The 22,295-nt window shown below is 39.6% G+C and overlaps 1 protein-coding gene across 1 annotated transcript in view; it reads left to right on the forward strand.

Annotated features, from left to right (window-relative positions):
- The window catches only part of LOC129363531 (carbonic anhydrase-related protein 10-like), a 70,577-nt gene extending 48,857 nt beyond the window's left edge, over positions 1–21,720 (forward strand). The window contains exons 4-9 of the mRNA XM_055035660.1: positions 12,207–12,392; positions 15,215–15,310; positions 15,504–15,576; positions 17,576–17,730; positions 18,892–19,066; positions 20,970–21,720. Coding sequence (XP_054891635.1) covers positions 12,207–12,392; positions 15,215–15,310; positions 15,504–15,576; positions 17,576–17,730; positions 18,892–19,066; positions 20,970–20,992 — 708 coding nt within the window. The 3' untranslated portion in view covers positions 20,993–21,720. The remainder of the gene's footprint in view (positions 1–12,206; positions 12,393–15,214; positions 15,311–15,503; positions 15,577–17,575; positions 17,731–18,891; positions 19,067–20,969) is intronic.
- The last annotated feature ends 575 nt before the right edge of the window (positions 21,721–22,295 follow it).

A 22,295-nucleotide genomic window follows, 5' to 3' on the forward strand; every position in this document is an offset into this window, starting at 1 on the left:
GCATTGGCAATATCCCTAAATATTTTTCCTCCTGTGTCTAATCTTTCTCTCCGGGGATGGATGGATTCCAATTTATTTGGAGAAAGGCCTTGCAGACTTTGTAGACTGATGGGCAGCAACAGCTTTGTGTATTTTGCCTTTGTTTTGTTTTTATGAGTAATTACAGCATGGACTGTGTGTGTGTGTGTGTGTGTGTGTGTGTGTGTGTGTGTGTGTGTGTGTGTGTGTGTGTGTGTGTGTGTGTGTGTGTGTGTGTGTGTGTGTGTGTGTGTGTGTGTGTGTGTGTACCATGTATTTGATGTATTATTGTATTATTGTATTATTCTGACACATACCGAAGCCTGATTCCCACAAGGGGAAACGCTGCTTCTGGGTCAGGTTTAGGACTAAGGTGTGAATTGAGTTTTGGTTAGGGTTAGAGTTGGGCTGAAGAAATGAATGAAAGATGAATGGAAGGTGAAGATAAGTGTGTGTGTGTGGGGGGGCGGGGGGGGGGGTAGCGTGTGTATTCATATATTCATACACTTGATTGAGTACGATGAGTAGCAGGGAGCAGGCATTACAAACAGTGTTGTTTAATAATATTTAGTGAAAGTAATTTCTTCAGTGCTTTGAACTGGGAGGAATCATTGATATTTTATCCCCTAAACTGAGCGTAAGAACAATTTGAGATGCTGCAATAAAAACATATGCTGTTCACCCTCCAGATGTGCCAGAGCTCATGTAGAGTTCTGCTTTTACAGCCATCAGAATTTTTTTTTATATATCAGAGATTTCAGCATCAAGACTCCAAATACCAACATTAACCCAAACAAAATAACAGATCTTCTCATCTATAATCACGTCTTACCAATACTTTAACACACATCGCTTTTATCACGTTTTGAATAATGTACAATTTTTGGTGCAATTGTGTCGACGTCACAATTGCATATCACTTTGGAGCTGGTCTTTCACATTAAATTATATATATATATTTATATACATGTGTGTAAGTTTTTATACATTTATATTGTCATATTTATATTTCCAGTTTAGCTTGTATTATGTTTTTTCTGCACTGCTCTGTCTTTTTATCCTGTTTTTCACGTCTGTAACTTTTATTTTGACTCGATCCTCTTTCGGTCTTTACAGCCTGAATTTCCTATTTGGACTAATAATCTTATCTTTATAACCTCATGCTTGGATTACTACAACTCCCTTTTACTAGGAGTTGGCCTGGGTTCTCTGTCACGCCTACAGCTTGTGCAAAACACTGCAGCCCAATTTCCAACTGGCAAATGAAAATATGAGCATATTACTCCGGTGCACTTGGTTCCAATTTAATTTAGGATCGATATTAAAATTCTCTTCCTGGTTTGTAAATCTCTAAATGCCCTGGCTCTTGTATGTTTGTCAAGATTCGCTTCAGTCCCATGTTCTCCCTTGTACACTCCAGTCATGAGTTTCTGCACTGGTAGCCACTCCCCCATTCAGCTCCTCTGGGAATAATATTTCACTACTTACCATCAAGACGCTCTTTAATAGCCTATAAATAATAATATGACCCTTTGCTCCCCTAAATGCCAACTTGAAACCATGTTGCCCTGGAATGATCTCCAACTTAATCTACATCTGAATAAGTAGTCGGGCACCAGAGGAAAGCTGCCGAACGCTCTCAGAAGCTGACAAATGACTGTCCTCATAAAGACCGTGAGTGCTCCGCAGCACGCTGACATTTGCTAATATATTGTGTTTGTGCACGGTTGTGAGTCTTTGTGAAAGCGACAGTTCATTAGTCACATCCTATCGTGCAGCCTGAGTCCTGTGCGCACGCACACGCAGATTTATGCAAAGGAACAAGTACACACTAAAACATTGTAATTGATCAGTGACGGCTCTATGAAACTGTCTCCCATTAACTCATCACAGGGTAACTCACTCATTATTAGATTTCATTTATTTTTTATGGAACATTAAGTTATATTAATATACAAGCCTGTTAGATAACAGTTTTCTTCATCTGTAGTGAGTGACTGTTACAGTAGCGTTGTCCATTTGAAGCGTTTGCCTGCATGAGCCCAGATGTTAACATTTCCTACACTACAGAAAGCTTTTCTCAGGTAAGTTTGATTTACTCACATCAGATCATCTGTTTGGTTTTAAGCCCAAAATTATTCTCCACATGCAGCGCCTATCAAAAGAGCTCACTGCCTTGGATATTTTTCTGATAAATTTGAACAAAATTCAATATTAACCCAAGGGCTAGATTATTGTAACATTTCTATCCATTAGTTTCAATCATGAAAATATTTTTTCCTCAAAGCAAAAATAAAAAGGGTTTATTTTTCTGTCTGCTGGGCAAAATAAGTGCAGCAAATAAAGGCCTCACTAAAGCTTAAACCCAACAGCTGATGAAGAAAGGAGCATTTCTTTAACATGGCTCTCTGCAGGGAGCAGCGCTGCCTGCTGGCCCCGGTGCCTGACCCTGATTATTGGGCCCCGTGTGTTTAGATGATTTCTAAAAGATTTGCAAGCACCTTTAAAGAGACAGAGCTCACCTTGCCTGTGGACAGATTTTGTAAGGCTTAAATCTGCTTAGAAAAGATTAGCACTCACCGAGTTTCCAGGAGAAATCGCAGGGAAGCTTTCACCCACCAGAACAGATTGGAAAAGGAAAGAAAAATAGAAGTGGAACAGATGGAATTTAAGAAAAGATGTCTGACTTGTGTGACATGTTAAAATTCAAAGCGAAACCATGCAAATTCCTTAGTAGACTGAAAACAACGAACTGAATGGAGAAACTGAGAAAAGGCTTTGAAACATGTAACAGGATTTGGGAGTCGGGAGCCTGGAAGAGACGAGGTGAGGGAAGCGACATGTAAAGGCACTGAGAGCAGATGAAGGACAGGATTAGATGGAGGTAGACTGGTGACTGAGGGGTCAGCCCTCGAACAAATGAATCATTCTGAATGCAAAATTGTTGAGCTTTGTCTCCCATTTACACACACACACACATTTCCTGTTTTCCACCGGCCGCCGAGAGATAAACCTCAATGTGAACAGCATCCTGATTCAGACTGACAGCATAAATAACTTTTACATGATGACCCACAGAAATTTACATGAAATCCAAGTGCACCCAAAAATGTTGCTTCTGTTAGCCGAAGGTCATTTTCCTGACAGAATTTCCATAACTCTAATTGGACTTCTGACGTGTTTTAATGGAAATATCCCACAGAAGGGGCGTCTTTAAACTATAAATGTACAATCCTATTTATAGCAGCTGGTTTTGGAGGATGAAGGTAGCGCTTCATCATCACTTTGTCCTCTCCTCTGCAGGTGTCTATTTAAATGAACCTTTAAGCTCCAGTCTGAATGTAAATTAGACATCAGTTTCACCCAGTAAGTCTTCTAACATGTCACAGTACATCATCTGAGAATGCTTACATTGTAACTATGGAGCCCGCAACATTTACAAAGAAGCCTTTTTTTTTTTTTTTTTTTTTTTTTAATCATTTAGAGTTGCAAATGTTACATAAATTTTGATTAAATATGCATTTCACAAAAGCTAGGTTGGTATTTATCAAAGCAGACAGGAACCAGTTGCCTGGAAGATGATTTAGATGCTCAGTTTTCTAAAAGTAGGTTGGACAACATCAACAGCTATAAGGTGGAAAACACAGAACTAGTTTGGAGGGACAGTGTAATCATATGCCTGCTGATGTCAAATAGAAACTTCAAGGGAAACAACCTTTTTTATTTTTGAGGACATCAAATTTTAAGAAATTATTTTTTTCTTAAATATTGTTTGTCAAGATTCTTCCAGCCTGAGTTTTTCCAAAGCTTCACAACTCTGACATGTTCTTCTTAAACTGAGAGTGTAGTTATTAGTCCAAGGACTGTTTCTATACTAATAATTCAGACCAGAGCCACTAAATTAGAGCTTAGATCGGACCTAAAAAAAATCCAAGCCCAATCCAACCTCTAATTATGTCTAATCAGGGAGCCGAGGCTGAAGTAAACCTGACGTATTATTTTAAGCTGCTAACAGTTGAAAATGGTAGCAGTTGCTTGTTGTAATTACAGGGTGAGTGAAGCACACATCTTCTGGGATGTGTGTCTGTTAAAGTCTATTAACTTCTGCACCTTACTTTTCTCAACAGGATAAACTTCCTGAGCCTCTATTTAGACTAGAATACATTTTTTTTGACTTATAATCCAGAGTGGTTTAAAGTCTGGAAAATACAGTAATTGTGCGGCGCTAAGGTGGGGAAGGGCAGACACTCATTAAAGCTCATCTTGGCAGATCAAGATAAAGATACTGCAAGTTTATTTTAAATTTGTTTGTTTTTTTTTTTTACCAATTAAATGAATAAAACTGAAAAAAGTGATCAACAAACATGACTTCCACTTTGTAAACTGTTGTAGGAATCACATTCAGATTTCACAGATCCTGAATGTGGTCCTTTCATCCAGAGGATGTTTTCTTCTCCCTGTAGCCACAGGTATAAAAACAGAAGTGTCACAGCATCCATCAAACTGGCCTTAACTACCGGTTGTCTCTGATCTCAAACATCCGTGTGCGCGCTGCCGCCTTTAAAGATAAATAGAGCTGTTTTCAATAAATGGGTTGAAAACAGGCAGAAGTACTTCTGAGAGCAAGTCAGCCAAAGACGACCAGATTCCGCTGACCTCTAAGCTTTCAACTGAGAGCTCTCAAGGCAATTTCACATTTCATAAAAGAAAAAAAAAAAACATTTGATGTAGTTCCAGGCTGTGAAGCCTTTGTGCTGTGAGAACAGCGCATTAGATCAGTATCTGATCACATCAACTCCCCTGGTTTTGTAAAGAAAAGCATGTTATGTTAGATGGAAGCAGTTGCTATGAATGTGAATGAGCACTTTAAAACCGCTGGCCATGTTAAGCATCTCATGACTGATTGCAGAGCACAGCAATGTGTGGACAGTATGCTAATACACTCATGAAGACGGACAGAAATTTTCACTGCTTCAATGTTCCTTTTTTTTCAAAAAATTTTTTATGAAATGATTCAGTTCAGTACTAAATATTTCATATGTTTGAGCCACATCCTTTGACAAATGCTGGTACTTCAGATTTATGCTAATTGGTAATAATTCGTCAATGGGATTAAGATCTACTGTTTTCGTCTCAGAGCCTCTTGGTTATTTGTCTTGTTGTGTTTGTTGGTGCTCCATTTGTTTCTGATGACAAGGTGAGTGATTAGTCCAGGTGCAATCGTACAAACAGCAATATCTTTACTGGTGAAACCCATTTGATAACGATGAAGTAAAGATGACAGTCTGTGTTTTCTTGAAGGTAATCTCAGTTGGCAGTAGAAGATCTTCACTCCCTTCAAAAGAAATGATGGAGTCAGAATAACTGAGTGAAATCATCTGCCCTGTGCACTTTGACACCATCCGTAGGATTTCTTTTTGGTTTTAACTTTATCTTTCATTAAATGTATAATTGACTGCATTTCACTTTTCATAGCAACATAAGCTTGATGCAAATTGCTGGGGAAAATCCATAGAGATAGAGGACGATTTCACACCTGGTGGAGCCGTGGACTCCATTTGATTGGGGAACAAATTTACATTTGTTACATTTCCACTCCTAGCTGTTCGCTTCCATGTTGCTCCGTCCAAAACGAATCAAATCCTCTGAAAAACCTGTTCCCCTCCTCACCTGTGGTGGTTCTTCTGTACCAAAAACCACAGAAGGAAACGCCAAAAGTCTCGGAAGACGCCGAAAACAACTTCCTTTTTCAGAAAATGTAAATGGGGTGGTGTCAGATTTTAGCTGTTGGAGGATTTCTCTTTTGTCTTTGGCTAAAGACCATGAGTCATTTCTCCTGGTAGCACTAGGCTCACAGGTTTGTTTTAGTTGTGTGTACCCAGAATGCCCTGTGCCATTTCACATTCTCACCTCCCCAAATGTGCCAAACCAGCAAATCCAAGTTCCAATAAAGTGGATTAAACAGGGCTGGTGTGAACGCCCTGAATTTCTCAATTGTTTTCCTCTTCTTCTTCTCCCTTCTATATTGTACCATTTAAACATGGACATTAATAAAGTCAGAGAGCTACCACAGAGCTGTGATTTGGCAAAAATTCACAGACTGAGGTTGAAGCAGAGTTTTAATCTGCACCTGAACCTGGGCTTACTAGTCAACTGCAGAAACAGAACTTCCCTGAAGTGGAATGTTAATGACTGGCACACGTGCGCGAGGCGGCTGAGGCATGTGAGCCTCCAACCTTCTGCTGCGGTGATGTTGACGCTGTAAGAATGGCTTCCAGAGAGAATTTCCAGCCTTTGGAACCTCACCAAATGGGGTTTCCAAATCAGCACATTGCTTCGAAAATAACTTCTTGAAAACGAGCGAGTTTGTTGTCGGAGGACGGCAATGAGGGCTGCTGGGGTAGTCGAACATAATCATATTTTGAAGCTCATAACAGACTACAAGAGATTCGACTGAGTAAACATTTATTTGAAGTGTGGATTAGCCTTGGGAAGACGTTCAAACCTGCAGTGTTGTCGTTTCATCATGTGCGTGTTGCAGGAATCCTTGGAGGGAAGAGTAGTTGGATATTACGAAGCGCCAGCAGCACAGTGCTGTGAAACAGCAAGCCAAGCAAAGCTTTCTGCTCCCCGTCCTCTGCTGTGATAATTAGGCCCACCGTGTCAGCAGATGGATAGTCAGAGAGCATGTCTCTAATAGATACTGACGGAGGACTTAAATTAAAAACCCCAGCCCTTACTGTGTGCTCATTGGATTACATGCATTATGCAGCGGCCTATTACAGCCTGACCGCAGGTGGGACCACTCACTTCTCCTTTTAAATATTAGCATTTCATTTCCCTCAGAGTTGTTGAGCAGTGCTGGAGCTCTCTCTCAGCCATTTCACCACCTACATTTTCATCCAATTTCTCTATATCAGTCCATGGTTTAGCTCAAAGGTGGTAAAATTGTCCAGTATTTTCAACGGGTTGGCATATTTAGCCTGATTTCACCCCCTTTTTTATTTTTCTCTTAAATTTGGGATTGTTTGTTGGTGATGTTCTGTCTTTGTACGAAGCACACAAATAATGCAGTGACTATTGAAACAAACTTATCTTATGGGCTTGTGGTTCTGTTCACAGCTGAGTCAACTGACTGAGGAAGTCATTCAGCCCTTTGGTTCAGGTGTGTTGGATCAGAACACATCTGAAAGGTACTGGACTGCAGTTGAAGACCATCTGCAATAGGAGTTCATAACTGAAGAGAAACACAGCAGACATTAGACAAAGCAACCAGCAAACAGAACATCAACCAACACAAGAAAGACTCAAAATTGAAGAGATAAGATTCAAAGTTCACACCAACTTCCAACTCTGTTTAAACCATGAGATGTCCAAAACTTTTGTCACGAAGGCCAAAATTGTCGAGTCAAGCATCCTGCCAAGAATAAAACTACAAAAAAACAAGATCAATTAAATCACTCTTTTCATTTTCTATTCCTTATTTTGTAGGAAAGGCATGTTGCTCAACGTAGATCAAAAACTTAAAAATAATTTTGCATGTTATCTGTATTAAAAGAAAAACATCTACTTTTCCCATTTTAGGGGGTTCAGTTTATTAAATTAATTCTCAGCAAAAGAACAACATTTGGATCACTTTCTTCCGAGTCACCGACTGTACTTCTCCAGGCTTAATGAATAAGATGAAAGCTGATTTGGGAGCAGAAATGTCAGCGTTCCAGTAAAAGTCTTGGGGTCGATGCAGTTCTGCTTGTTTTAAAGGCTTGGTTATAAAACAGTGAATACTTTGTGTCGTACTTAACGTTTCCCATCTGAAAAAAACTTATGTCAGTAATAATTTTACCCTGATTACAAATAAAAAAAATCTAAAATCTGAATCAACTACCTGTGCTGGACTGGTGAGATTTGGATCATTCTTAAATTGCAGTTGGTGGGGCCACACAAAACCAGTCCAAGGGCCACAAAGAGACCCCAGGCTACAGTTTGGACACCGTTGGTGTAAATCTTATAAAAAGTCTCTTAAAGACAAAACAATCACAGCATAATTATAATCTGAATAATCTGAACATGTAATTTATATCAGAAATTACTGTTTGTGTTGAGCTATATGATGCTGCTCTGTTGAACACAGGTTTGTATTTTGGAGAATAAAAATATAAAATTGCATGACTGGGTCTCAAAATATGTTGCGTCCCTGAAGTACTCAAGGGGCGATAAATAGTCAAGATTTGTTTTAAATCAAAACTCAACATGTACAACTGCAGTTTACAGCTGGCATTTAAATAAATCTGTTCCCATTACTACAAGTGACGGGATCTGAGTCTTTAGCTCTACATCAACATTCGTACGCACACTTTCTGTTTGTGAAAAGCAAGTTCAAAGTTCTGTTTAACCAGAAGAGGCTGTAATTTTCAGCTCTGCCAGAAGCGAGAAAAATAATCACACTGCTGTTGGCTCTATGGAGGAATAAATCTGCTTCCAGGCCAGTAGGACCTTGTGGACAAAACAGTCCGAGTGATCTGAGAACCAGCTGGAAGTGTTTACAAGCCCAAATGTTGAGGGGCATGCAAACAAATTTACTCTGTTTATGTGATGGACATGAGCTGTGTGGGCAGACAGTGTGGCCCAAGACTCGTATTCACTCCGAACACACGTCTGAACATCCCGGTCGTCACCACTGGTTCTTCATTCCATCCTGACCTCTCTGTGACCTTTATTAGCTTCAGTGGCGACTGATTAGCTGCTATAAGAAGTAAGAAGTTCAATAAAACTTCTCTAATGAATTTTGTGTCACAACCAGACCTGGATCAGAAGTCCACATCCTATTTGATATCCAGTCACCAATGACGTTACTCCTTTTCCTTGAGAATGGCTCCAAATCTAGAAATAGGCTAGCCTCTTGAATCCATTTCTATTTAAAGGGGCAGTATCATGTAAAGTTTGAGAAATCCTTCAATCTCCATGGGAATCATTCAACTGTGCAAAATGCCTGGGTAGACCTAGCTCTCTGCCTTCAAGAAGAAGCTCCTCCTTTCCACCTCCATGACGGCCCACTCAGCTCCTTCAGACTAGCTGTCAGCAATTAGCAAACACCTGGTAAAACTGTGGATCTGCTGAGTTCATCAAAGCAGCTACCTCTCAGTGAAATTTTGGGAAAAATGTTGTTAAAGGGTTAATGGAAGAGCCATGTTGTGATGACTTCCTGAAGAGGAAGGCTTTAGCTGAAGCCTTCCTTAAGTTATGGACATGACAGGGTTTCTATATTCTATTATTAATTCATAGTTGTATAATAAACATGCCACTATGAACACTTTGTTCTCTAACATCATACAACTTGATGTGCCAGGATCACAAACCGCGAGTTTTTTCAGAACAAAAGCGAAGCTGGAGCCAGAACTGAACTCTGTCATCATTCTGATGCAGCCAGTTCGTCCAAATGCACTGGGAGTTTTAAACATGAGGGACGGCAACGTTCTGATGATGTGCCGTCATCAGAACGTTAACATCGGGATCAGATTCTGCTGATAAATGAGACAAACTTGGGCTGGAATTTGAATAGAACTGGACTGAGTTCAAGTGGAAAGATAAGTAGAGCTGAGCCTTAATGCACTGGGCTTTCCCAGAGTCCAGTTTGTGTGGATTCTCTCTTGGTGAGTGTGTGTGTGTGTGGGTGTGTGTGTGTGTGTGTGTGTGTGGGTGTGGGTGTGTGTGTGTGTGTGTGTATACTTGTTTCTTCTGTTTGTCTTTGTGTTTCATTGTGATGGACTGGTGTCTTGTCCAGGGTGTGGAGGGCCTGTCTTCCAATGATCACTAAAGTCGAACACAAACCCACACATGAAACTCTAGAAGGAGTTGTAGAAAATGAACTAATGAACTGAACTGAATTATCTGAGCTCAGTTTAGAACTAAAACATGAATCAACTGTAGCGCTCCCCGGCTGTCCAAAACAAAATCCATTCCAAAGTTCCATCTTGGTCAAAGTTCTCCATTTTGTGCTGGTGCACAAAAGTAGCCTGAAGGCCTCTTGTGGCCCCTGGGCCAAACTTCTCACATTTTTTGATTGCAAACTTCCTGTATAAATACTGAGGTGTAAGAAAGTGTTTGCCCTCCTGATTTCCTATTTTGTCTGTGATTGTCACACTTCAGTGTAAATCTTAGTCAAACACAACACAAGTAAACACAAAATGAAGTTTAAAATGAAAAAACTCCAAGCCTACATGACAGCATGTGTGGAAAAAGTATTACTGATTTAAAATATTTGAAGAAGAAAAGAAAATCTTTTATTGTAAGAAAAAAAACGATGTGCTTATTTGCTCCACAAATTCTGTTTGCTTCGTTATTAGTCATCCGTCAGCGTCAGTTTGAGGAATGCTACATGCTAACATCTTTCAGTCTGCCGCAGATAAATAAAATGAGGCAAAATAAACTTCAGCTTCAACAGCACATAAAGTCTCGCAACTCATTTTTCATTTAGCTGAAAACGTTGGCAAAATTCCCCCATTTAAGAATGAAACAGTTGGAAATCAGACATCTCACAAACTATCTCACGTCTCTCATCAGACAGAAAGTTACATTGAGGACGGTAAACCAGAAATTCAATCTTCCTTCGCTGTTGATGCTTTCTGGCTCTGTTGATAGGTGTAGTGCTCTGATAATCACAGACATTTTTAGAATCTAAATCCTTGGCCTTTCTTTCCAGATTATGCTGTGAATAGATTCCAGGCTGGTGAGTAATTCTTTGATTTCATAGTGCCCCAGCAGTGGCATGTCACAATTAAGCTGAAGCAGTGTGCTTGCTCCTCTTCTATTTTCGACAAACAGCAGTAGACAATGCGTAAACGCTATGTGAGATGAACAAGGCTGGCAGCCAGACGGAGGACGCTAATGGCTCATGTGTTGCCGCGGGTGTTGTGAATGACGACACGCAGCTCTGCATGTGTTCAGAGTGGTTCATTTCTCATGCATTGTAAATTTAGATTTATTTGTGTGCTAGTCATGTATCAAAGATGTACTGACAGAGATCCTCTCTTTACCCCAAAGTCATACAGAGATCCAGCAGTTAACACGATGTCATCTGCTTTTTTCAGTAATTTGCGGAAGGTAATCATAAGGGAATCAAAGCGGAGTTTGTGTGACTGCAGCTCCTTTATATTTTATGATTCTATCAGGAATTATGAATGGGCTGTTACCCAAAGTACTCAAAGGATTATGTCTGAGTGATTAACTGAGGCCTTAGAACTGTGTCAAAACTAGATTAAATGAAAGAATTAAACATTTCTCCATTTACAGCTTCGTGCCAATCTTCCGTTGATGATTTTCCAATTAGTGTGGCGCAGCATTCAGCCTCAGCTGCAGTCAGATCAGAATATGTACATCACAAACAAGCGTCCCCTTTCATTCTGTTAGCTTAGTTGAACAAAAGCATTTCTCTCAGAGAGACAGAGTTTTCCATGAGGGCTATTAGAGTCAGCGTAGACATAAAACAAAAATGAGTTTTCTGGGAAAGCTCTGAAATGTTTATATTAATCTCAGACATGTGAGAGAAAAAACAGTTTGAAAAGTTAAAAATCTTCTAGAAAAAAAAATTGAGACTAATCTCAGAAATTTTCTGGAAAAAAAGTTGGACATTTCTTTCAAAAGTCATTTCAGCTCCTTCAGACTAGCCAGCAGCAAATAGCAAACCTCTGGTGGAACTGCACATATGCTGTGCTCATTACAGCAGCTACTTCTCAGTGCAACGCTGGTAGACACGTTGTTAAAGGGTTAATGAGGAGCCATGTTGTGATGACTTCCTAAAGGCAGAGTGTCAGAGAGCAGGAGTTTTTAAAGAGACAGAGGCCCAATTTCAAGATGTTAAATTACAAAGTAAATTTCTTTTCATTCATATTTGATGTGTACATCATGGAAAGACAAAAACTTCTGAGTGGAGCAGAGCAGACAAAATCCTAAAATAGAAATACAAACTAGTGTGTGTGTGTGTGTGTTTCCCAGTAATGTTCCTCAGTGTGTAGATGAATGCTAATGGGAACAAAATCAACGCTGCACAGATAACATTATGTTTATGCCTTTTGTATCATGATGCGTATTTAACGTCACCAGTCATTAAGAAAAGGAATTTGAAACATGGAGAATTTTGCAGGTGATTATGATCTAATATAATCCAATCCCTGTGTTTTTTTTTCTCCTAGATGTATGGCACCATGTACAACACAGGAAAGCATGTGTCGCTGCGGCCGGACAAAACGCATCTGGTGAACATCTCTGGGGGCCCCCTGGGTTACAGCTACCGACTGGAAGAGGTCCGCCTTCACTTTGGGAGTGAAGACGCTCTTGGTTCTGAGCATCTCCTGAACGGACAAGGATTTCCTGGAGAGGTGAGACGTAAAACCTGAGCAATGAACACTCACACGGGAAAAGGCCTGGAGAAACATGTTCATGTGTTCAAGACTTTACTTTTTTCTTTTTCCTTGTGCTCTGCTTTTGTATCACAATGACCATTTCTATCGACAAATTACAGTAAAAGTAAAAATGTGAATCTTGTCCAGCGTCTTGTCGTTGGCCTCCCGCAGCGGCAACTTACAGTACTTGTCTCAAAAACTTTAGGCATAATTTACATCAAAGTATCCCTTAAAGTACCCTGCGATACAAACAACATGACTAATCTGAAGGTCTTATCCAAACACAATGAAACAAGGATTTGTCCGTCTGAAGCTCTGACATGTTCAGTGTTACAGATATTTATATGTAAAACTGGGTGTTACAGGTAATCCATGCTGTTTTGTACCAATTGTTTTGAGAATTGCACTTATTGTTTGCAAATGTCAGAAATGATTCCAGAAATGCACTAAAGTGACTGAGAAAAACTGTAGTAATGCACAGCTGTTAGTGGTGTTCAGACAAAGTATAAGCAACTGAATAACAAGAACTCCCATTACAGCGGTAAGAAGAAGAGAGTGGTGAGCAACTTTTACTTAGCCTACCACTACAGATAGCCTACCACTACATGTTGTGTGCAGAAGTCCCAGAAGTTCTGCAGTCGGTCGCTGCAGACCTAAAAACCTTGATGCAACCTTCAGATTAATTCAAGAGCTGTGAGCAGAGACTCTCCTTGACTGAGCACAAAGTGCAATGTGATGCTGGGGTGTGAAATACACCGCCACTGGACTCTACAGCTGCAGACATGTTCTGTGGAACGATGACTGATGTCTCTGTTTGTCAACCCAGTGGATAAATCAGAGCTGCTCTCAGCCCCAGAGTTTCTCTCTCATGGTGGTGCATTTCTCGAATCGTTTATGACATTCGCGAAACAGCAATTGCATTTCTCAAAACTATTTATACAAACAGCACAACAGCAAGGATTACCTGCAAAACCCAGTTTCTTTCTCAGAATCCTGAGGCCATTCCACAAAATGAAATATCTGCATCAGTGAACATTGCCTTTCTTCTTCTTCTCTCTGACTCGACCAAATCTTTGTCTTTCTATTGACAGAAGTGTAACATCATGTTGGGCACTGTCTTTATACACCGTATGCTTACCAACTGATGGTTCATGAGATGTGCCTTCAGAAAACCGGCTGATCATTGGTGGATCTATTGCTCCACATATTTCAGAACTTGGGAGAAACTCAGGATTCACCTGGAAGCAATTTATCAGTTCAGGAAAGCTTTAGTAAAAACGTCTAATGGAAATATATAGAAATATGATTGACATAATATTATGACACCTTGTTCAAGCATTTTGCATGCAAACACTTATACAGTGAAATTATTCTTAAATATTGTGGCAGTCTAGACTATTCAGCAAAGACCTCTATAATACATATTGATTAATATGACAAAAGCAATTGGAAATAAAATAGGACGAAGCAGAGAATTGCACCTAGTAACCTGTACGACACACAGAAGCATTTGCTTCTTGCTCAGAGGAACAGGAAACTGCTTCTTTGATGTCAACAAGTGACACATTGATTTGAAGACTGAACAAGTCGCTTTGAAAGATTCACTTCAGTTCTGAGAAACACACCGAAGTGACTGAGGAAAACTGCAAAGCTTCAGCCTAAGTTTTGGACAACGCACTCGCACGGCTTCCCAGAATAGCTGACGTTGTTATAGCTGCAGAGGGAGGTCCCACTTTATACCGAACCAAATGGATTAGCTGTGAGATTCCTTTAAGTTGATACATACATGAAAGGAGACCAGCAGATACATCAGGCAGGAATATTCATTTAAAAATCCATCCTGTTCAGGTGGTTTGTCCTTATTTTGTTCCACATACAGTATGTACCATCGCCAGTGCAAAAACGCCTGGCAGCAGTAATCTAATAAAAACATATCAAATCAGGCCATTATGGGCTCAGAGGAAGAGGAAAGGCCAACAGCGTCACCCCGTTCTGCTCTGTGGAATCACTTTAGGTTTTCTTAATGTTCATGTTTTGTTCAACATGTTCAATATGCTGCTCCAATGCCTCCTCTCTGACTTTGCTCTTTCTATTGTGCCAATAAAGCTCTGCTATAAATATGTGGAAAGCTTCAGTGAGCACAACGTCTGTACAAAAATGAAAAAGGACTGGATTTATTCCTGCCATTAACCGACTAGCAAGGGATGCAAAACAGGCAGCAACAACATCGGTATTCTTGTTAACTCAATAAATATTATAAACTGGAATGGATGAACTAAACATTTACCCAACATTATCTGCAGGCAGCAGCGCTATACAACTTACATGGCTTGTTAGGAAAAAACAAACTGTTGCCTTTTGGCTCTGGTCAGCTGCTGAACACGACACAGATTGTGCAGCTCGGCTCTGCAGCAGGCTGCCAGTCGGTGATCAGATCGAAAGGTGTAACCAGATTGTAGTGTGTTTAAATATGCCTTGGAAAGTCACATTATCACATCTTAATCAATTAAACGACTGTAGGGACATGCATAGGACATGTCCCACATGTCCGGCCTGCATCATCCGCAATGGATGGAGAAACCAGTTTAAAAAAAGAATTGACCTTCTAGGCTGGCCCATACAATAACTGTGCACAATTACACTTATTTAAAAAGCTGTAAATTCATTATTTAGTGGTGATGTGAGGCATTTTTAGTTTGCCTAACAAAATAGAAAAGAAGAAAACATTCAGTCTTAGTTCTGCTTCCAGTGCTTGTGTTTAAATCATATATCTCTTCTTCTCTTTGTCTCTCTTTCAGGTCCAACTGATCCACTATAATCAAGATCTGTATGCTAACTACAGTGAAGCAGCTAAAAGTCCTCATGGCATCGCTGTGGTCTCCATCTTCATTAAGGTGTGATTGTCCTGTGAACGCCAGCATAGTGCAGTCTTACTGGATTCCTGCAAAAAAATAAATAAAAAATGGCTTGATTGGATAAATAATGGATTGTAACAATTCAAATTGCAACAAAAATAAAACAAAAACTATTGTTTGCATTGCAGCTTGTTTTCTTTTAATGTTTGATGTTTTGTTTCTTCCATTTCAGCTCTCAGAAAACTCCAACACCTTCCTCAACCGTATGCTCAACAGAGACACCATAACCAGAATCAACTATAAACGTAAGATAAACTGAGCAGACTAACTGAACAGATAAACTGAACAGACTAACTGAACAGATAAACTGAACAGACTAACTGAACAGATAAACTGAACAGAGCTTTCTGATTGCTGGTTTGAGCCAAATCTAAACATGTGTCTATTGGAAATATTCCAATAGACACATGTTAATATCAAAGACAAGCAGATGAAACGCAAGATTTGGTTTCAAAATCATGATTTTATTCAGTTAAGGTGAAGTACGAGGTAAAATCTAATTTTCTTTAGCTTTACATCATGTTAAAATCTCATTCCCTCATGTCCATTTTATTTTAATTTCGTAATTTATTTTATGTATATATATTCTCCTGCTGGGTTGCTTTATTGTCTTTTAAACTATTTCACAGTATCAATGGCTCCTCTGGGAATGTGTGTTGCAAATTAGCTAAGGTTATAAAAGATATTATGTTCTGTATTTGCTTATATGAAGCTCTTCTCCAGTCAAATAAACACTAGAGAAAGAAGACAAAAACATTTTGTGTTAGTCTGAGATGGAGGCAGATGTTCCACTGAAGGTGCATGAAGAATAGAACTGCTACTCAGTAACTGTGGAGACTAATACGAATTTCCAATTCCTGTTGAATTGAATGCGGCAGAATTTCAAATGTGATATTTAATCATATAAACAGAGTGATGGATGTTAATTCTAGCCTGAGGTGAGACCGTGTCATAAAAATACCCGGAACACAAAGATGACTCACAGCAGAACGCGCCAGATTCGTGTGAGATCAAAGATTTTGTTCTTGACAAGTAAAGAATTTATTTTAGCTTCATAGTCTTTACCCATTAAATTGGCCTCGTCATGCACGTATTTATGTTTTCCTATTTTTATAAGCAAGAGATGCGTTTTGCTAATAATTATAAACATAGATTGATAAAAAATGGTACTAATCCGTCTGTCCCGAAGCTTTTATCTGGAATCTTACATTTATTTAAAGGATTTGTTTAAAGGATCTATTTATTCATCGACTGTTCCTAGGTTTGTCACATTTTGTCAGATTGCAACAACAAACAAGTGCGTGTTGTCAGGCTCTCATTTAATAGGCCAAACAAGAAATAGAAATTTGAAAATGGTGGTGTAATTTGATTTCAACTTCCTTTAATACATACAGTATAAATAACATTTATTGCATCCAACTGCCCCCGAAATGTCATGTATTAGTGAACAGACTTTGTGTTTATTTTAATCTTTGCACAAAAGCAGATGTTCTGTGAAAGGTTTGTTGCTGAACATTAGAAAACAACTGGGATCATGGAAATGCTGCTTGTTTTGGCAGCCGGGTCGGGGAGGAAGCAGTGGAGATTTTAAAGCAGGGTTAGGAACTCTGATCAGTCCTTCATCTGGACATGTGCTGGCCTACCAGGACATGGACGTCCATCGGCGCTTTAATCAGAGAAGAGTAGAAGAGTCGGACAGTAGTCCTGGATAAGCTGGAGAGGTCCAAAGCACAGAACCACCATTACTAATTTATATCAATATCTGACCTAAACAAAGCCGTTATTGTAAAATTTACTTTTTGCATCGTTTTATTATGTTATTCCCTCATTTAAAAAAATACCCGGACTGTTACTTGGATTCTTTCATGCATGATTCAGAAATCCTTTAGTCTCCTTGGCAACCATTCAGCTGTGAATCACGCCCAGCTGGACGTAGCTCCGCCTTTCAGACGCAGCTCCTCCTCTGAGCTCACAGAGCAGCAATAAACAAAGTACTTACCTGAGATCTGAATATGGATGCAAAACATCTTCATCAAAATCGGCATTTTCTCTTCAATTCGCGTGTATTCACTGTTCTGAATTGCTCTGTCACATACAATACCATGAAAAACACAGGCATGTATTTTCAACAAGGCTTCATATTCACATCCGCAGACATGTCTTTGTTTTCTCCCTGCTTCAGGGAGACGCTGCAACAGAACATGTTCTCACACTGAGCTCTCTTGTTTTCTCCCCTTTCGTCAGATGATGCATTCCTACTAATGGGCCTGAACATAGCTGACCTTTACCCTGACACCATCCGCTACATCACCTATGAGGGCTCCATCACCATCCCTCCCTGCTACGAGACCTCCACATGGATCCTCATCAACAAGCCAGTTTATGTGACACAGATGCAGGTAGTTAAAAGTGGGGTGAACACGTAACACCAGGCTACATGCATTCCAGCAGGAACATCATTTCTAGTAATTGGTGCTGGCAGGAGCTCCAACATGTCTGAATTACAAGTTAGCTTCTTGAAAAGATGAAAGGAAAACATCTTTATTTCCTAAGAAAGGTAGAGTCCTGTAACTACAGAAAAGAACAAACTGGTTCTCAGAACCAGATGAAGTGAGGAGCGGAACCTGCTTTTTACCTCTTGATTCAAAGAAAATTCTCTGCCTTAATTTATTAGTTGATATAAAAATCATAATCTGCATACAGGTTTCAATGTGAAGTAGTTGCTTCAGGCCTTGAAAGTCTTTTCATGTTGCCTCAGACCAGGACTGGGTGTTACGGTGTTCCAGTCCAGAACAGCACTCATCTGGAGAAAAGCAGCTCACACACACACACACACACACACATACACGCGCGCGCACAAAAAAAAAAGTAAACAAAAGTAGAATTAAAACTATTATTCTTTCTGTTATTATCAACAAGTTTACAGCCTCATCATTACTGTGATTTTTCGTGGCTTTTTGCTGCTCATTTTATTTATGTAGCACATTTTCAGCAACAGGGCAGTTCAAAGTGCTTTACATGAATTAGAAGGAATACAAACAAACAAAAGAAAAGCAAAAAGTACTCCACAATTTATAAACTAATAGGAGTTTCTCTGGATGAACTAATAGACAAGAAAAGTAAAAGTATAAAACTAGGATACATATTGGTAATCCATCATTTATAAACTAGTAGGGATTTCTCTGGATTCTTGTTCTGATCAAACTAGATGTTGTTTCTAAGTTTGATCTAGTTGACTTTCTAACTAACAAGAGTTTCTCTAGGTTTTGCTCCGATGTGAAAACTTTAATGCTAAACGTTGATCAAAATAAAGAGAAGTTTCTCTGGATGTTTGTTGTCATTTCTGTTCTGAGTTGAACAGAAATGACTAAACGTTCCTGCTCTGGGTTGCTAAGAAAGTAGTAATTTTACTACATCTTCTATGTTACAATAATTATTCATTATTAATCACTAATTAATAGCAATAGTGCCCTACAATGGTTCACATGGTGTGGCAAGTTTTCTGCATGTTAGAGAGCTTACGTCTGTCCTGTGGACTGAGCTGTGGGTTTGTCCTGCAGATGCACTCCCTGCGCCTCCTCAGCCAGAACGAGCCGTACAAGATCTTTCTGAGCATGAGCGACAACACCCGGCCGGCCCAGCCTCTGCTGCAGCGCTGCATCCGCACCAACATCAACTTCAACAAGCAGGGCCGCGACTGCCCCAACAACCGCGCCCTGCGCCCACAGTACAGAGGTGACCCGCCCGACCGCTGCGGTCGAGAGAAGCGCTCAGTTCCGCTGGAAGTGGTTGTCATGTCATATATATATAACGTCATGTTCTTCTCATTCTCCAGAGCTGATTAGGGGAGCCGTTACATGCCACATGTGGAGATATTTTTAAGTTGCTCCTATCTGGACTGTCAAATCCATTGCGTGCACTTGCTCAGTTAAAAATAACCAGGAAACTTTTGGTCAAAGTCAGCAAATGACTGTTCAAACTTTGGACAGTGGAATGTCCCAAAGTTAACAGAGACTACAGACATGAGTGATCAGCAAAAATGACTGAGACACTAAAGGTTCAGGCAGAACTCTGTTACTCTGATGGTATTAATCAGAATGTTTCTATTTCTATTTACCTCTTCATAACAAAGCTCATCTTTATATCTACCTAGATAAATGTAAATATTATCATATGAGCTAAAAGCAGTAGAATGAGTTGAACATCGTCGCCCTGCTGGTCACTTTCACTGAACACACAGGAATGGAGTTGTACTTACTCTGCAAAAACACAATTTTAGCAAGTATTTTTAGTCTGATGTGTAACTTTCCAACAAGACGTAAGAGCTTGTTTTAAGTCAAGAATGTCAGAATAGTGATTAAAAGTTTTAGTTCCTCTGACAGATTTTGCAAAATGTTTTGTGTAAGTACAAAAAAAAATCTGCCAGTGGAACTAATACTTTTTCAACTATATTAGAAAATTATTGACTCAAAGCAAGCTCTTATATCTTGTTGTAAAATCACCTGTAAGTCCATTTTCTTGTTTTTCAAGTGTACAAATATATTTGCACTAGAAACTAATCCAAAAATACTTTGCAAGATTTTGTGTTTTTGCCATGTTGGAAGTTTTTAGCCATAGTAAACTATTTATTTGCCCTGCCATGTTATCATTGTTGATTTGATTCTGGACTGCAGACTTGAGTAAAAGCATAGAATAAATGTTACATTTAATATAATAGAGCTATGATATTTTATCTTGTGGTTACTTTGCTATTTACAGAGAACACTGACATAAAATCCAGAATTTTGCTGCTTATTTTATTCAGCTATCTGCTAAACAGACACGGCAGCATAAGCTTGCCAACTGCAGTCTCATAGCAGCGTTGCCTTATTAACAGTCAAGGCTGGTGAGTGACGGATCACAGCTCTGTCTGCCAATCCAGTGGATGAGTCTGGTTTCAGCAGTTGCCAGGAGAAGTGCTCTTGTCTGGCTGCACTGTGTGGAGGGTATGGTCTGATGCAGTAGAGCTGATGGTGTGGGGCCAGTTTGGAGAGGTTGGGCTCGACCCCTTAATGACAGTGAAAGGTGTTTCAGATAATTCCATGGTCCTCAGCATCACAGCCTCCCTGTTCACAAAGTGAGGTTCACAAAGACATGGCTTGTCTCAATCACATTCAGTTTGACAATAAAGTTGGAATAAGATTTAACTCACTTTACCTGTAAGAAAACATCAGTAACCTTTAATAAACAGTAACCTATTTAAAAAGCTATGGATATATATGTGTCTGTGTTTGGTTACACATACACAACCTATAGAAAGGCAAGTTTTATTTGGTCAACTGTATTTTCATTTTTGTTTATCATTAGTATTTTTGACTTTTACTATGACCTGCCTTATGTTTTGGTAGTTTTACTTTTAAAATAGTAAATTAAACATAATGGCTTGAGAGCATTGATGATGGCGACTGGGTGGCGTCGCCGCGGTCGCCACACGGCCAGACGGACGTCCGAAGCTGCTTTCAGTTTTCTTTTTGTGTTTTTTTGGGGGCTTTTTTGGCTTTTGTTTTCATCTCTGAAATTTCTCTTTCAGTTCTCTTCCAAACTGCAGGTTCTCTCTGCATTCATTTCTCTTTTCTTCTCTGCTGTTTCCATTGCACAGTGAACCAGTGGCTCCTGAAGTAAGCTCTGCAGCGGTGGCACCAACCAGTGCAGCTCCACGGGGGGACAGGGCTTCACCGGAAAAACTGTTGAGCTGAGAAAACTGCAGACGAACTGAAAGGAAAACTCAACAACTGGACTTCTTCACAGACAGCTTTACTAAATTAACATTAGCCGAGCTCAGCTAACCCAACTCCAGACTGAGTGCTGTGCTGGCCTCTTACTACACATCCACAATGTAACACAGCTCACTACGGCCGGCACAGCAGTGATGCAGTTCAGGCCAAAACATAATATAAATCATAAGGCTCCTGATGTCTGCACTCTGTATCTTCTTAATTGTTGTTTTAAAGCTACAAAGAATGTTTTTCTGCCTGGTTTGTCACATGGATGTAATGTAGAGACAGGAGTGTGTGGCGCCTTCCCTCCGATCCAGGCTTCCAAGAGTAAATATCAGAACCGCTCAGTGAAAGAGTCTACAGTTCTACCGATGGCCTGTGCGCCTGGCAATAAAGAAAAAGAAGCTGCTGTGTGGAAGGAATGAAAAATATCCTCCTCATTATATGAAGTAAAAAGGAGAAAATCTCATTTTATAAGAGAATGTCAGTTTCACATTCATTTCATTGCGTTAACATTATGTTCTATACCAAAACTGAAAAAAAAGTTGCTTTAGACTTTGAAATGTAGTGATTGAAAAGTTTCTTGTGTAAAAAAAATGATTTTACAAAATTAAAATAATGTTTTAAAGGCTTGATGAATGTTCTGTGTTTAATGAAACTGAATTGTCACATAAGCGGTGTCTTTTTTTTTTTCCATGACTTTTTCTCCTTCGTGACAAAGACACGAAGGAGTGTCTTACAAATCATAATGAAAATCATCTTATCTCTATAAAGATAAGATGATCCATTTTTCAAGTCTAACCTCAAGTGTATAAAAACATTATTCATTATTCATGGGTTATTGTTCATTAAATAAAGATGAAGCCAACATAGGAACCATGTAATGAACACTCTGTGGTGTAGTTGCAGAAGAACGTCTCCCCGGCTGCTTTCTGGCTCAACTCATCACCTCTTCATTGGCTGTAAAGGAGGTTCAGTCCACTCTTTATGAAACATGACTTCATTATTCCTGGTACTTTCACAGGTGAGCTTCAGACGGCTTCACCTTTGAATCCTTTGGTTTATGGAGAGGTCCAGTAACAGCACAACCAGCTCAGATCATCGACCCTCTGCTGTGCTTTAAGTGTCTGTGTTCTACACGACATTAGAGTCAAACGTCCACCATGGTCTCCTCAGTCCAAAGGGGATTGCTTCAAATGTTACCGGCT

The sequence above is a fragment of the Poeciliopsis prolifica genome, unplaced genomic scaffold (genome assembly GCF_027474105.1).
Source record: "Poeciliopsis prolifica strain line A6 unplaced genomic scaffold, Auburn_PproV2 SCAFFOLD010, whole genome shotgun sequence".
Taxonomy (NCBI): domain Eukaryota; kingdom Metazoa; phylum Chordata; class Actinopteri; order Cyprinodontiformes; family Poeciliidae; genus Poeciliopsis; species Poeciliopsis prolifica.